General features: G+C 39.5%; 1 protein-coding gene across 1 annotated transcript in view; it reads left to right on the top strand.

Moving 5' to 3' along the window:
• Positions 1 to 6,349: 6,349 nt before the first annotated feature.
• Positions 6,350 to 14,167, top strand: part of LOC103800854 (spectrin beta chain, non-erythrocytic 5-like) — a gene marked incomplete at its 3' end in the record, with an annotated part of 61,204 nt that continues 53,386 nt past the window's right edge. Inside the window, 5 exon segments of the mRNA XM_009073244.1 lie at positions 6,350 to 6,460; positions 8,962 to 9,129; positions 9,646 to 9,765; positions 10,580 to 10,737; positions 11,603 to 11,831. Coding sequence (XP_009071492.1) covers positions 6,350 to 6,460; positions 8,962 to 9,129; positions 9,646 to 9,765; positions 10,580 to 10,737; positions 11,603 to 11,831 — 786 coding nt within the window.

Here is a 14,167-nt window from a genome sequence, read left to right as displayed (position 1 = left end):
TCTTTCATTGATAAGGAGAGCTAAATGCTTTACAACCCCATAAAATACAGCTGTGAAGGGGAAGCTTCACCCTCATACAATGGTCTTCCTTAGTAGCAATGAAGAAAATAGAAACACCTGAATCAAATGGTTCTGGCATTGCCAACACAGTGATTTTTAAGGCCCATTTTCAGTTTGATGTTCAAAATATTAAGGCTATTCTGCCGCTAGAAACCTTTTATCTATGTTTCTATGAAATGGAAAGAGACTGAAAGTCCTTTGTCCCATGTGTTCATTGCACAAAGCCTTTGAAGCTCTTACTTTAACTATTTGAGGTTCAGAAACAGAAGGTAAATTTCAAGGTAATATAAACAGCTCCAAGGAGAAAATGTCTTTAACTCGTGACTAAACAAGCAAACATATATTTTCTCTTTCAAAAAGATGGCAACTTCTTCATGCCAGGAAAAATAAATCCATCTGATTTTGCTTTAAGCTGTCCTCTTTTTCAAATGCAGTGAGGAGCTCCCATTCCTTTGGATGATGTAATTCGACTGTTCTGCTTGAATTCTGCTTCCTGTTGATGTCATATCACTGCTAGCCAACTATTCAAAGAGAAAAGCAACTTCTAGTTTAGACTAGAGCATGGGGAGGCTGAGGTTTATAACAACCCAGCATCTGGGGATGCTGGTTTAGATTCTCCCAGGCAGAGCTCAGGTTTAAGAGAAGCTGAGGCTCCATACACCATGCACCTCCCTGTCTGTGGGTGAATGGCACCCTGGGCAGCTTGTGACAACGGTGCTGGCAAGGCAGGTAGGTAGCAGGCAGGGGAAGGGGGTTGCCTGGGGGTGGTGATCTGGAGTCTGTCGGGGAAAGAAGCAGAGAGAAGTATTTGGCTATTTTGCAATGAAGTTCAGCTGAGAGGCCTGAGAGGTAAAAGCAGGGAATTTGTGCAGACTGAGCTGGAGGTTGCCATGCCTCTCCTAAGCTGCTTTTGACTAACTCCCCAACTATTCTTCAGCCTTAATATCCCAAAGAAGTGAAGAGCTTCTTGTAATAATTACTGTCTGCTCATCTATACAAAGTATCGTTTGTCTGTGCCACAGTGAGGTCTAAGATTAGCTGTAATTCAAGACATGTTTAGGAAATATTCTGGGATCATTGTTCATCTCACCTGTGTCCACACTGCCTTGATGAGATGGAACTTCAGCTGTTTGCTGGAGCTGGGGAGGGTGGCAGATGGAAGGGCTACTTATGGGATCCAGATTGCTGGCCCCAGGTAGCAGGCTAATTTCTATGCTTACCTGGCACACTGTGGGCTACAAGACTATAGCCTCAAGAGGGGGCTGCCTTTCTACACCACATAGTCAATGCCCAGATGTTTGTTATTTTGGGACCCTTACATGTGGACGCAATGTGGCTGGAGACACAGGGAGGATAGAGTGCTGAACTGACATGAACTTACTTTCTTTGAGATTTGAGAAACCTTCTCCTTAGCAGGGATCAGACAGGATTTTCATTTACCTTTAGAACTGTGTGTATGCAAAGCATACGATATGGAGGGGGGTGGGCTGTGCCAAAGTTTTCATCTGAGCCATGTGATTAAACTCTGCCTTCTCCAAGAGCAGGCATGAGTATGGCCACCTGGCTTTTAAATTGGAGCTAGCTTTGCTCAGTGGAAGCTCAGAGCACAGTTGTAGTAGCTTGGCACAGTGAAGGACTCATTAAGTTACAGGACTGTCAGCTGCAAATGGCCTTTGGTAGGGATGCTTTGGCACCTGAAGGCATCTGCACTCAGCCTCTCTGGCAGACTTCTCCATCCCGGTGGATGAGAGCAGTGATGGGGGAAGCCAGTGCTGTTGCCTGGAGAGCAGAGCCTGGGATGCCCTGAGAAATCTCATGGTGATCAGCCATCACGCAGACAGGGGTGGGAGTGGGAGCAGCAAACTCAGCATCTGCAACCCTCAGCCAGTACTGTGACTGTCAGTTTTATGCTCTTTATGACAGGGGGATTAAACATTTCTTCCCATCTTAAAGAGAAGCTGGGAATTCACATACATGTTGTGAGAGGAAGACAGTGATGATATATATATAAAAAAAAGTCTTACAAATTCAAATAGGTAGAAAGGAAACATTGCATCCCTCTTTGTTTTACATGGTGTCACCAGGAGTGGAGGAGCAGTGGGGGAAGGGCTGGGGGCAGAGGAGTTTTGGGACTGTGACCCAGGCTGCCTGTACATGAGGTCTGTTTGATCTTCACAGTCTCTGTTTCTCTCTTAAGCTGAACATAAAGAAAGGGTGCTTAAAAACCCTAGCATATCTTAAGTGGCTGCCACTTTGCTAGGGCGAATGCCGCATCAGGGTCCATCCTGTTAAGAAACAAGAATATGCTGCTGCCCTCATGGAAAACTACCTCAGGCTGAAAACAAAGCAAGGGAAGGGTGCTCTTTAGACTCAGCTGCTTCCTGAGGTCGGTGGCAAGGCTCTGCTTCTCTGCAAATGCAGCAAGAGAGGGCCCATACTTATTCCGGAGGGCTGATTTTTTTCCTGAACTCTCCAGGAAACTTCACACAAATGTTGTGCCCTTCCTCTTACTTTGTTAGGATATGAACAACTGAGGAAATGGCTTTATTTATCACTGTCACATAAGTATCTACCATTTAACTTTGAACTTTAGATAGATATTCATGAGTTGGTGACATTTTATACCAGATCTTTGATTGCCTTATATCATCATAAAACACCAAGACAATGTTTCACACATTTAATCATATAGATAATGATTAACTTGCAGTATGGAAAAATCCCTGTATACAGGGCCAATTCACCTAGTGGTCCTCTGCCTTCTATTTGAAAGGAGTAAGGGCATTTTCTCAACACACACAATTTAGCCAACCTGTGCCAGATTTAAACGAACAGCCCACAATCCTACCTTTAGAAGAATGTAGGTATAAATAAAAGAAAGACAAGAAGAAGAAAAGTGGAATTATAAGCAGGCAATGAGCTTACAGAAGAGATCTAAAGAGTTCCTAAATTTGCATCTCTTTACTCCTGTCATCCTATTCACATTTAATGACCATTAAAATTTGCATTGTATTAATTACATTATATTGCAATATACTGCATACAATGTAATACAATACACTGTATTGTCTAGCATTGTATTAGTTGGCTAGTGCAGGACAGGAGTCCAGGAGTTTGGAAGGAATATTTTGAGAAATACCTCTAATACACGTATTGATTTTTTTTATTTTTAGCTGTCTTATGTGTGACATTTCTCTAGGGTGCACATGAAGACACAGATTCTGCTGGTCAAGTTTTATCTGTACTGAGTTTTGAGGAGGTTGTTAATTTCTTCTTATGTGTTTCCTTCTGTCCCTCTTGGGTGCTAACTAAACTACACTTGCTGGAAGGCAAAAGACCACTATTCCTTTATCTCATCTCTGAGCTGAGCTGGACATCTTTACTTACAGCTTCTGATTTCAGATGCCTCCACATTTTCTAGTAGTGATTCCCAACAGCAACTCTCTGGTTCCTGGAAATGATGCAGGTCAATGTGTTCTGTGATTGTGTGACCTTGTAAGCAACAGAAAGGGCTTCCTGCTATCTATATAAGTCACCAGAATTATTTTCCATTTTGCTATTAATAAGTTCATCAATAATAAACTTTGGAAGCAGCTGTCACTGCCAACTTGACTCCAGTTTACCCTGCCAGCTTGACTCCAGTTTACCCTGCCAGCAGCTGGTTTCTGTGCACAAAAACTTCCTCAAAGCAGTGCTGAGCAAATTCCTTACATTTCACTGTTTCACCTTCTCATTGCTGTATTCTAATTTAAACACCTGGCTATTACTCTGATCTTTGTACCCTCTGCTGTGCTTTCATTTTCAGACTCCATTGTCAGGTTCAAATTTCCAGGTAAGAATTCCTTTAGAAAAGCAGCCTGTGATCATGCAGAGCCTTCAATGCAATTGTGAAAGATGCTCTTTACCAAACCATTAGAAAGGTGGATGACATTTCACTGGTTTATAGCAATTTTGGTGCCATTCATATATTAGTTTTGGGCATAAGAATTGGACAAGGCCTGTGAAGACCTTTAGTCATTGTGGATTATTTCCTTCAGATCAGATGACAGGTTCATAAGTAGATCATAAATACTTGGTCTCTGTTCCTGAAACCAAAGATCACTTTACAAGAAAATAGTGAGGTGAATGTAGGAGTGGATCTAGTGGAAGTCATTCTTCAGGAAGACCAGCTGTTGAATGTCAGAAAGGACTTTCTCCAAACCTGAGTAAGTCCATTTTTTCCCTTTTTTTTTCCTGTAATGTACCATTATAGGTGGTTTTGACTCTTAGCACTTCTTTTGTATCCTGCAAATGTAGATAATCTGTTACACATCTGTCTTCAGGTAATTATCTACCAATACAGGGAGCATTTCTAATTTAGTGAAACAGGTGAGCTGTTGTGTGAGGCAGTAGTTCAACAAATAACCTTCTTTTGCAGCTAAATGAAACAAGTTTTGTAATTATTCAGGGTGACTGCAATGCTTGGATCACAGTCCTTTAAAAAAAAAAACCAGCCTGCTGATGTGCTGAGGATTGTTTGGCAAAATCTGACATGGCATTATGGGTTAGCTATATGGGTTATTACATGGCAGTGAGTTAATGTTACCTCTCCAGCAGGGAAAGGCAATTCTTTGAATATTTGCTCTTCAAATGGAGAAGGTAGGCAGTGCTGAACCAGCCTCCAAGATAAGAAAATGTTTTAAGGATATTCTTTATAATTCTATTCCAAATTTTTCTACATTCTTCCTTTCAGCAGGCTTTCATCTACAGTCATGATCCTTCTCTGCATTGTTGCTGAACTGTCAGGCTTCAGTGCTGTTCCTGTTTTGCAGAAGACAAGCACTGAGGATTAAGGAACCAAAAGAAGTAGTAAAAAATGCAGTAGCAAATCGTTGCTTCTGCATTTTTCACACATTTTCATGTTGTAAAACGGCAAAATTATTTATACTTAGCACAGCATGGAAAGCTATCAGGCAAACAATTTTCCATTTGCAGTGGCTTTTCTTGCTACTTCCCTACTGCTGTCTTCTCATGCTAGGACAGATAATGGGTTTTTTTCAGTATTTTATGTTCTATGAATTTAAAGGTTACACAATTCAGAACTTGGCTTTTGCAAAACAGACATGGAATTTTGGGGAGCAGTTCACCCTGCTCCACACCACAACAGTTTGTCAGAGGTTTTAGTTTTTCATTCCCTTCTCTCTTTGCAGTGGGTTGACAGCAGCAGACACCTCTCTCCTTTCCCCCCGCTACAACACGTTTCTTGGTTTCACAGCCAGGCTGATATCAAGGTAATACTTCTAATTACGGCAGTAGTTTAAGCAGATGGTATTTGGTCTCTAAAGGTGTCTGTAGCCATGAATCTTATACTATTTTTTCCTTAGTGATTCTCTTGCCCTCATAACAGCAAGGTCACCACTGTTGCAGATCTACAACATAAGCCAAGTGACTTCAAAAGTCTGTTCAGTTGGGCTGAAATCCAGTCTATTGTGTCACAGACTCTAAGGGGAAGACTCAGTTCTAATGTTTCTGAATATTCAGCTTGGGGGCTGTGAAGAATTGCACTGGCTTCAGCTTGGGGGCTGTGAAGAATTGCAAGCCTGACTTTTCACTGGTATGGATAAGGCAGACAAGTCTCTGACAACCTAGTGAAGAGGAGCGAAGCTTCTCAACACCCAGCCTAGGACCTCGTTTGTGTGATTATGGATCTGTGTCACCATCCTTACATTGACAGATATGTAAGAACTGAACTCATGAGAGGAAAGAAACAAGTTTGTTCCATTTCCTTCCTAAGCATCTCTTTGATTTCTGTTGGAAATACTGTGGCCTGAAAGCCAACAATGGCATCTCAACCAGTCCTCATGGAACATAGCACACTTTCAAGTACTGGATTGGAAGTGGCTGGCAGATTCCTCTTTCTGACAGGATCTAAGATCAGTTCTCTGTCATGTGGTTCCAGCACACTTAAGGAAGTTATTGATGGCTTTCAGATCACAGTGGTCCTCATGGGATGAGACTGGGTAGAGACTTAGGGCAAGAAAGTAAAGCTTCATAGATACATGTCACATATTCATCCTGAAACTAGAGATGTGTTTTAAATGGATGAGCTCACGTAAGTTACAAAAATTGGTGAAATTAAAGTGCAAAGTACAAGCAAAAGGAAATGAAGGTATTATACTGGATGTGGTATTGAATCCTGTACCCATTCATGATGAGTTTGCTATATCCACTAGGCATGTGACTGTTTTTTGTAGGTGGCCTGGCAAATCACTTCAGCACTCCACTTGAACTTCTGGCTTCCTAGATGGCCATGGATACCGAATATGAAAAAGATCATATCAAAAAGCTGCAGGAGCAGCGTATGTCCATGCAAAAGAAAACCTTTACCAACTGGATGAACAATGTCTTCTCCAGGAATTATGTAGGTAGCTCCTTCAATGTGGGGATTTTTTTCCTGGTTTTATATTATTCTATTTCACCCACTGTACTCTTTTTTGCAACTTTTTTTTTGGAATGTTGTCATGACATATATATGCAAGAAAGGAAGCCTTTGACTAACCAGAGTGCTCCAGCCGTCTTTTACCTCACATCTGTCTCCATTGTCCATGTTACCAGTCTTCCCTGAAATAAGGGTTCACTTTTGTACACTGTATAACCCTATCATATTATGATATCCATTGTATATTGGTGATCCTCTTGGAGGAAGATCCTTATTTGCTTCTTTTTCCTTTCAGTAAAGTATCAGTAAATGTCTGGGTTTCCCAGAACAATGCTCAGTTCTTAATTTTCTGGACAAAAATTAAGACTTTCTGCTTCGCCTGATCAGTTCAGCTTGAGTTGCTGCTCAGTACTTCTGAAAAAGTAGCCTAATTCTAGCAATTTCAGACATACTGCCTTGCAAGTATAGATTAGTTTGTTTTCAGTAATTCTCAAACTTACAAAAATCTTCAGAGCTAGTGTACAGTCAGTTTGTTTGTGCAGGGTAGCTCCAACATATTCCAAGTCTCCAGACTTACTGCAGATAAACTCATGGCAGGTATAAATTATGCTGCTGTGGCACAGTAGGGAATGACATAATCCAAAACCAATTCCCTTTTCTAGAGTCTGTAGTTGATAGTAATGAAAATGGACCTTGAGGACACCAAGCAGGGCTACACCTCTTGGGCCTATTCTAGCTCATCACTATTACATGGTGTTTCAGAACTAGATGCATTTTTTCAGTATAATATTATAAGTTTGTGGTTAGTACAAAGGCATCCACAGAGCACAACAAACTTTGAAAATTTTTTTCAGAGCAGGAGAGAACAAATGCAAAATGCACTCTCATTTTGCCACCTGCAGAAATTTAGCTTTTTTTACAGTGTAGGAAATTACTTCTCTTTGTCTATAGATAAATACTTTCTCATTCTATAAATACCTTCAAGTTCAAGATTAAAATGTCAGTCTTAACTTCCTGGAGTGTACTTGTTCATGTATCATAAAAGCATGGGGAAAAAGCCTGCAAGAGCTTTCCAAACCATATATGGTAAGAATCAGTGCAGAGACTAACAGCTTATCTAGGTCTTCTTGGCTATGTAGTCTCAGCTTTCCAACACACACTTTAATGTGATGGGATCATACTGCAGGACACTGTAGTGTTCTCTGTTATACTACTGTCTGCTTCAAGTCTAGCACTAAAGAAGCTGTTGGATTGAATTTGTTAAGCAATCTGTGACTGGTATCTTTATGAGAAGAATGATGCAATAAAGCTATTAAAAATACTGCTGGGTGAGGCGTAAGGCGGATATAGGATCTTAATAAATTTAAATGGAATTATTCTTCATGCATAGAAGTGTCACAGAATATAACATCTTTAACTCTTTTATCATAATAACCATAGGCAGAATTTTAAGTTTATTAAATATGCAAAAAGAAATAAATTTGGCAACTAAACAGGGAGTTTTTTATGGAGAGTAATCAGTCAGAGAAAGTTGTGAATTCTTGTACAACACAGAGTACAGACTTACACACCCTTTGAGTTTCTTTTCACTTTCAGTGTTTTCTTCTTTCTCTGGAGAAAAGATCTCTTAAACTGATTAGTATTTGGTTAAGAATGAAAAAAAACATGTCAGTCCTTTTTCCTCCTAACACATAACTATTCTCTGAATTTAAAAATACACTACTTCAGCTTTTTTTTTTGTGAAGACAAAGATTATTTACTGTAATTTCAGAATCACAATAAATTATTGCTAGGTGTGTGGTATGGTTCTTGTGTCACTTCTAGATAGCTAGTGGTATAAGGCCAAAAGAAAACACCTAAGGCGAGTTCTTGCTAGGTCAGAGTACACACTGTCATGTTGTATCACCTAAGCACTGGGTGACGGCACTGCTAGCAGAATACATATTTTTGTTAAAGATCTTAATCTTTCACTTTGTGTGAGACTCTGGCTAAAAATACAGAAACTTTGGGTGGTCGTGCAGGTCTAAGCAGGACATGACAAACATTGTTGAAACTATGGAGTAATAAACAAATCATTGAATGGGATTATCAGCTCAATTTTTAAATGAAATGCATTGCTCAGAATAAAAAAACTGAAAATATTAGTTTGAATTGAAATTTAAAAAAATGTCAGCACTTCCAAAATGTTTTTTAATTTTTTAGTTTTCAAAATCTGCTGGGTTTTTTTCTTTATTTGCTCGGTTGTGGGTTTGTAGTTTTATTTGTGTGTTGTTTGAGGTTTTTTACTTCAGCCTACTTTCATAAATAATGTCCTCCTGCAAATCCATTTTTTCTGAATTAAGATTCACCACAATTTGCATATATGCAAATACAGAAATCTCAGTAAAACAGCAAGAAGATTTTGTTTGTTTAGCACTAGAAGTAAAGGGTTCTGTGTGCCAAATGTTAAACTGGAGTCTGTACTGTCTGACTCGTCTTCACAGGCAAAGGTTCAGATAGAAGATGTTTACACAGACTTGAAGGATGGCATCGCTCTCATGAAACTCCTGGAGCTGCTCTCTGGAGAAGCTTTGCCCAAGCCAAGCCGGGGAAAGATGAGAGTGCATTTTCTGGAGAACAACAGCAAAGCCATCACATTTCTGAAATCAAAGGCAAGCTAATATTGATATTAGGGATCACAACAGTTTATGTACATTAATAATTAATTATAGTATTATGTTCACTATAGTTCCCCCCCTAATACACAAAAAAGATATTCTTTGAAGATAGTCCAGGGATTTTAGTAAAAGAAAAAAACCTCATCAGATTTGAATTTCTTTGCTATTTGAGTAATGTGGTTTAAAAATAGCTAATGTTTTTCTCCTTTGGAGGAAAGGAGCACTGAATTGTGTTTCTTTCTTCTCCTTAACCACCAGTATTCAAAACATATATAGAAACTTTAATCATCAAGACCAACATCCCTTTGCCAAGCTTTGGCTAAAAACTCATCCTTGGTGCACAACTAGGGTGTGAGCATGGGAACTTGCAGGCCTATGGACCAAGAAAGAGGTATAAATATAAAACCTGTTTCCTTAAGAAGACAGCCTGAACACCCTCTTCAATAACAGTTTGTTACACTGAGAGCTGGATATGAATGCTCTTATGCTGAACAGACATTGGTTTATTAGCAGGTACAAGTAAAAGTAATTGGTCCTGAGAACATTGTGGATGGTGACAAAACCTTGATCCTGGGACTGATCTGGATCATTATACTGCGATTTCAGATTTCATCTATCAAACTTGATAAGGTAAAACCATATCTTTGTCTTTTTGCGTGATGAGAGTATTTCAGAGACCTTGCAGTTTCAGGCCAGCAGGGATCACTTTGATGATGTTTCCTGACTGTTTTGATCATGCAGATCTCATATTACCGAGTTACTCATCCAGCAATTTCTAAAAGTAATTGAATGCACTTTATAGTTTCTCAGAGACAGAAAACAGTAACTTGGATATAGATAGGATATTCATGTTCTTCACCCTCTTCTACACATTTTTTACTGACTTTTGATTTCAGTAAGAATTTCTCTGTTGACAGTTCTCTCTAGATTTGAGTTGCATGCTGCTCCTTTGCTGTTTCTCCAAAGAAGAGTATGTTTCTAAAAATTATTTTATGTGTGCTCTAAGTACATTGAAAGTAAGATTATATCTGGGTATTATGAAGTAAAAGTTAAAAATATCTAACTTTAGGCCTGAATATATAATATTTTGTTTCTGAGTTTTATTTCACAGCTAAGGAAGCAATTACACTGAGCTTTCTTTGCTTTTCACTTGATTTCTACAAACCTTACAGAAGAGAAACATTTTAAAATATTTTAACACCTGCATTTCACCTTATATTTTTTGAGTTAATTCAATTTGCTTTTATTTTATAGAAAACTTCTATTTTCACGTTAAGTCTTTCATCTTTATGGCAGATATAGTCTGCAAGTCATGACTTTGAGGGGATTTGTGGCTAGGATAAAAGCAGTTCAAAGTGGTCTTTGGGAACATTAGCATAAACTCACTAATGCTACTTCTATATATTGTTCATGCTGATTTTTCTTTTCCTTGCTCTCTTCACAGGAAGAATTTGGAGGCAGAGCTGATGTTCTGTTTGCCAATGAAGCCTTACTACTCTGGTGTCAGCATAAAACTGCCAGCTATTCCAATGTGAATGTGAAGGACTTCTCCAAAAGCTGGAGTGATGGGCTGGCCTTCAATGCACTCATACATGCTCACAGGTAAGATCTGATGGATCAGTTTGGGATCATTGCAGTTTCTAGATCTGGCACAAGTTGTTCCAAGGTCTAAATTACAAGTTTCTATCAAGAAACTGTCAAATTTTCTCTGCCCTTTCTCACTGAAGACTCTTCTTTCTTAAATGGATATTCTCTCTCTGAGGAAAGAAGGACCAAAAGCTCCTGCTTGGTAGGTCCTTTAGTTAGGCATAACATTGAATTTCCAAGGGAATATCACACATCTGAACAATACTGCCCATTTGGTCTTAGCCCCTCAGTTATGTTCCCATTGCCCTTTAAATAAAGTCATTCTTTTAGGGACTGGTTTTATTGTATGAACTTTGTAAACATGTATCATTTCTGGTTCAATTGTAACAGAGAAAGCAACTTCTCAGTCTCTTTCTTTCTCCCTTCTCTAGCCCTTTGAAAAAGTGTGAATAAAACAGCTCAAAGGAGAGTAGAGAAATTACCTATGAGGATCTTGAACATCTATTTGTCCGTTAACAGTTTTGCTACATCTTATACAGGATACCACACTGGGATTCTGTAACTTCCCCAACTGGGAATCACCTCCCTTTTCAGAACTGCCTCTCTAGTGGGCTTTGGTTTTCACCCATCAGTGAAGAGGTGAAATAAGTGAAGGGCAGAGATTTGCTGGAAGTGATACTTTAATTTCATAAGAGATAATTTTCTTCCTATTATGTAGGCAAGGGGCAATGCTCTTGAGTGAAGTTCAGGGTCAAGGTAATTTCAGTGTTAATGTCACATTCTTTTCTTTAATAAACAGTTTATGGTATATAATCTGAAGGAATTTATGACAAACATAAATCTTTCTTCCCCTCCATACCCTGTTATTCTGCTTGCCCAGGCCCGATCTTATCCACTATAGCTCACTGCGGCAGGACCAGCCCATTAAAAACCTGAACAATGCCTTTGATGTTGCTGAGAAAGAGCTTGGAATCAGCAAACTGCTTGATGCTGAGGATGTGGCAGTGCCCTACCCAGATGAGAGATCCATCATGACTTATGTGTCACTCTATTACCACTATTTCTCCAGAATGAAACAAGGACAGACAATACAAAAGCGACTTAACAAAGTAAGTGCATTGCTATCCTTGGGAGTTACGTGTTAAAAGTTAAAATGTAAAGCTAAATTTAAGTTGGAAATGTGGGGAGTCAACTTCAGGATCATTTGAACAGAATCAAATGGCACAACCATTTAAAAGACCTTGTATATTGAGAAGTGCCTGCAGACTCTCTAATCTCTAAGAGGGTTGCAGTTATTTCACTGAAAATTAATCCCTTTTTTACCTCATATTTTCTGTTAAAGAACTGATAAGGCTCCAAGGTAGCTTGAGACATACAGATCTCAATAATACTGGGAAGAGATTATGGCTAGGCAAAAGCAGACCTAGTCAGCATTTTTTCTGATTTAATAGGAAATATTATGAGAGTGCTTTGGATTTTTATTTCCTGTGAAAGTCCTCATCCTTTCTTTCTAACTCCTCAGGTAGAAAATCAAAAAAAACCCAAACCTGCAAACCAAACAAACTAAACAAAGCCAAAACAACATCAACATCAACAACAACAACAATAAAGAAAAATGAGAGAGTGCAAAATAAGGGGAAACATTCCTAGAAAAAAACCACAATAACAAAGCTGAATTTTTTTTCTCAGTTTCCACATACATTTCACCTCACATACAATCATTTCACCTCACATACAATCATGAGCTATATTTAAAACTACTAATTTTGTAGTTGTCTCACTGAAAACCACTTTCCTTAGAGAGAATTTCTTTTCTACCTCCAGAATAATCTATTCTGGCTTTGTCAATTGTACAAAGAAATAGCCTGTACAAAACCTACACATCCAGGATGGGTCCTACATAAACATCTGAACTTGGAGGTCTGCCTGTGCAGTTGAGAGGGGGAATATATTGCTTAATAGGAGGCACAAAAATTCAAACTGTCTTCCCTGGTGGTAACAAGGTGAAAAGCTTTTGCTTTAGGTTTGGTGAGCTAAAAAAGTGGTCTGGGCCAAGAATAAGATGATCCCAAAACATGGCTCCCCACAGCACCAAGCCTGTGAGAATTCAAGGAGCATCTGGAAGATGCTCTTTGTCATAGGATTTGGTGTTAGGTAGTCCTGTGAGGAGCAGGGAGTTGCACTCAGTGGTCATTATGGGTCCCTTCCAAATTGAGATACTCTGTGATTCTATGTATTAGAACAGGATGCTCTCTAAAGAGAAGCATTAGATGAAACCAGGACTTGGAATTCAAAGTCTGGGCATCAGTGAGTGTAGTGGACAGTAGGATTTGACTGTTCTACATGTGAATCTCTGTATTTTGGCCAGGAGACATTAGTTATCTATTGATAAATCTGAAGTAGTCCTTGAGTCACCAAGCATGTATTGAAGGAAGTGTAAGGAACAAGTAGGCCATAACTTCTGTATTGTGTGAAGAAGCAGAGTATTTATTACTCTGTGTATTTTCAGTTCTTGTTGTGGTCCATTGTTTTTTCAATTTTTTTATAGTTTGTTCTTTCTTTTCTCTCCCCTTCTTTTTCTCTGCCTCCTTCCCTATTTTTAACCTGTCTCTAATATTATGTTCCTGTCTTCCTGCATTTCTGACACACACAAACATTCAGAAGGAGAAGGAAACAGATGTTAATCTCTTCATGTCCTTAGTCCCCTCAAATAGGCTTCTCTGAATTTAATAGGATTGGGAGGGAGGCCTGACTGTGTCAAGGAAGTCCTTGAGTTCTGTTGTGGTTTAACCCCAGCTAGCAACCAAGAACCACGCAGCCATTCACACACTCCCCCACCAACGGGATGGGGGAGAGTGTCAGAAGGGTACAAGCTAGAAAAACTCATGAGCTGAGATAAAGACAGTTAAATAGAGAAAGCAAAAGCCACACACACAGACAAAGCAAAAGAAGAAATTAATTCACTGCTTCCCACAGAGAGGAGGTGTTCAGCCATCTCCAGGAGAGCAGGGCCCCAGCACACGTAATGGTCCCTTGGGAAGACTAACTCTATCACTCCAAATGTGCCCCCTTTCCTCCTTCTTCCTCCCACCTTATATACTGAGCATGATGTCATATGGTATGGAATATCCCTTTGGTCAGTTTGGGTCACCTGTCCCAGCTGTGTCTCCTCCCAGTGTCCCATGCACCCCCCAACTTCCTTGCCAGCCTGGCAGTACAGAAAACAGCAAAGGCCTTGACTCAGTGTAAGCTCTGCTCAGCAATAGCAAAAATATCTCTGCATTATAAACTGTGTTCTGCACAAATCCTAAACATAGCCCCATAATAGCCACTGTGAGGAAATTTAACTCAGCCCAAACCAGCACAAGTTTAGACTGTGTGACCAGGATAGCAGAGAGAAACAGCTCAGGGAGGTAAAACTCCTTTCCCTCTCCCATATGAGATG

The sequence above is a fragment of the Acanthisitta chloris genome, unplaced genomic scaffold (assembly GCF_000695815.1).
Source record: "Acanthisitta chloris isolate BGI_N310 unplaced genomic scaffold, ASM69581v1 scaffold29464, whole genome shotgun sequence".
NCBI lineage: Eukaryota > Metazoa > Chordata > Aves > Passeriformes > Acanthisittidae > Acanthisitta > Acanthisitta chloris.
The sequence above is the reverse complement of the archived record's forward strand: the minus strand, read 5'-3'. Positions and strand labels throughout refer to the sequence as shown.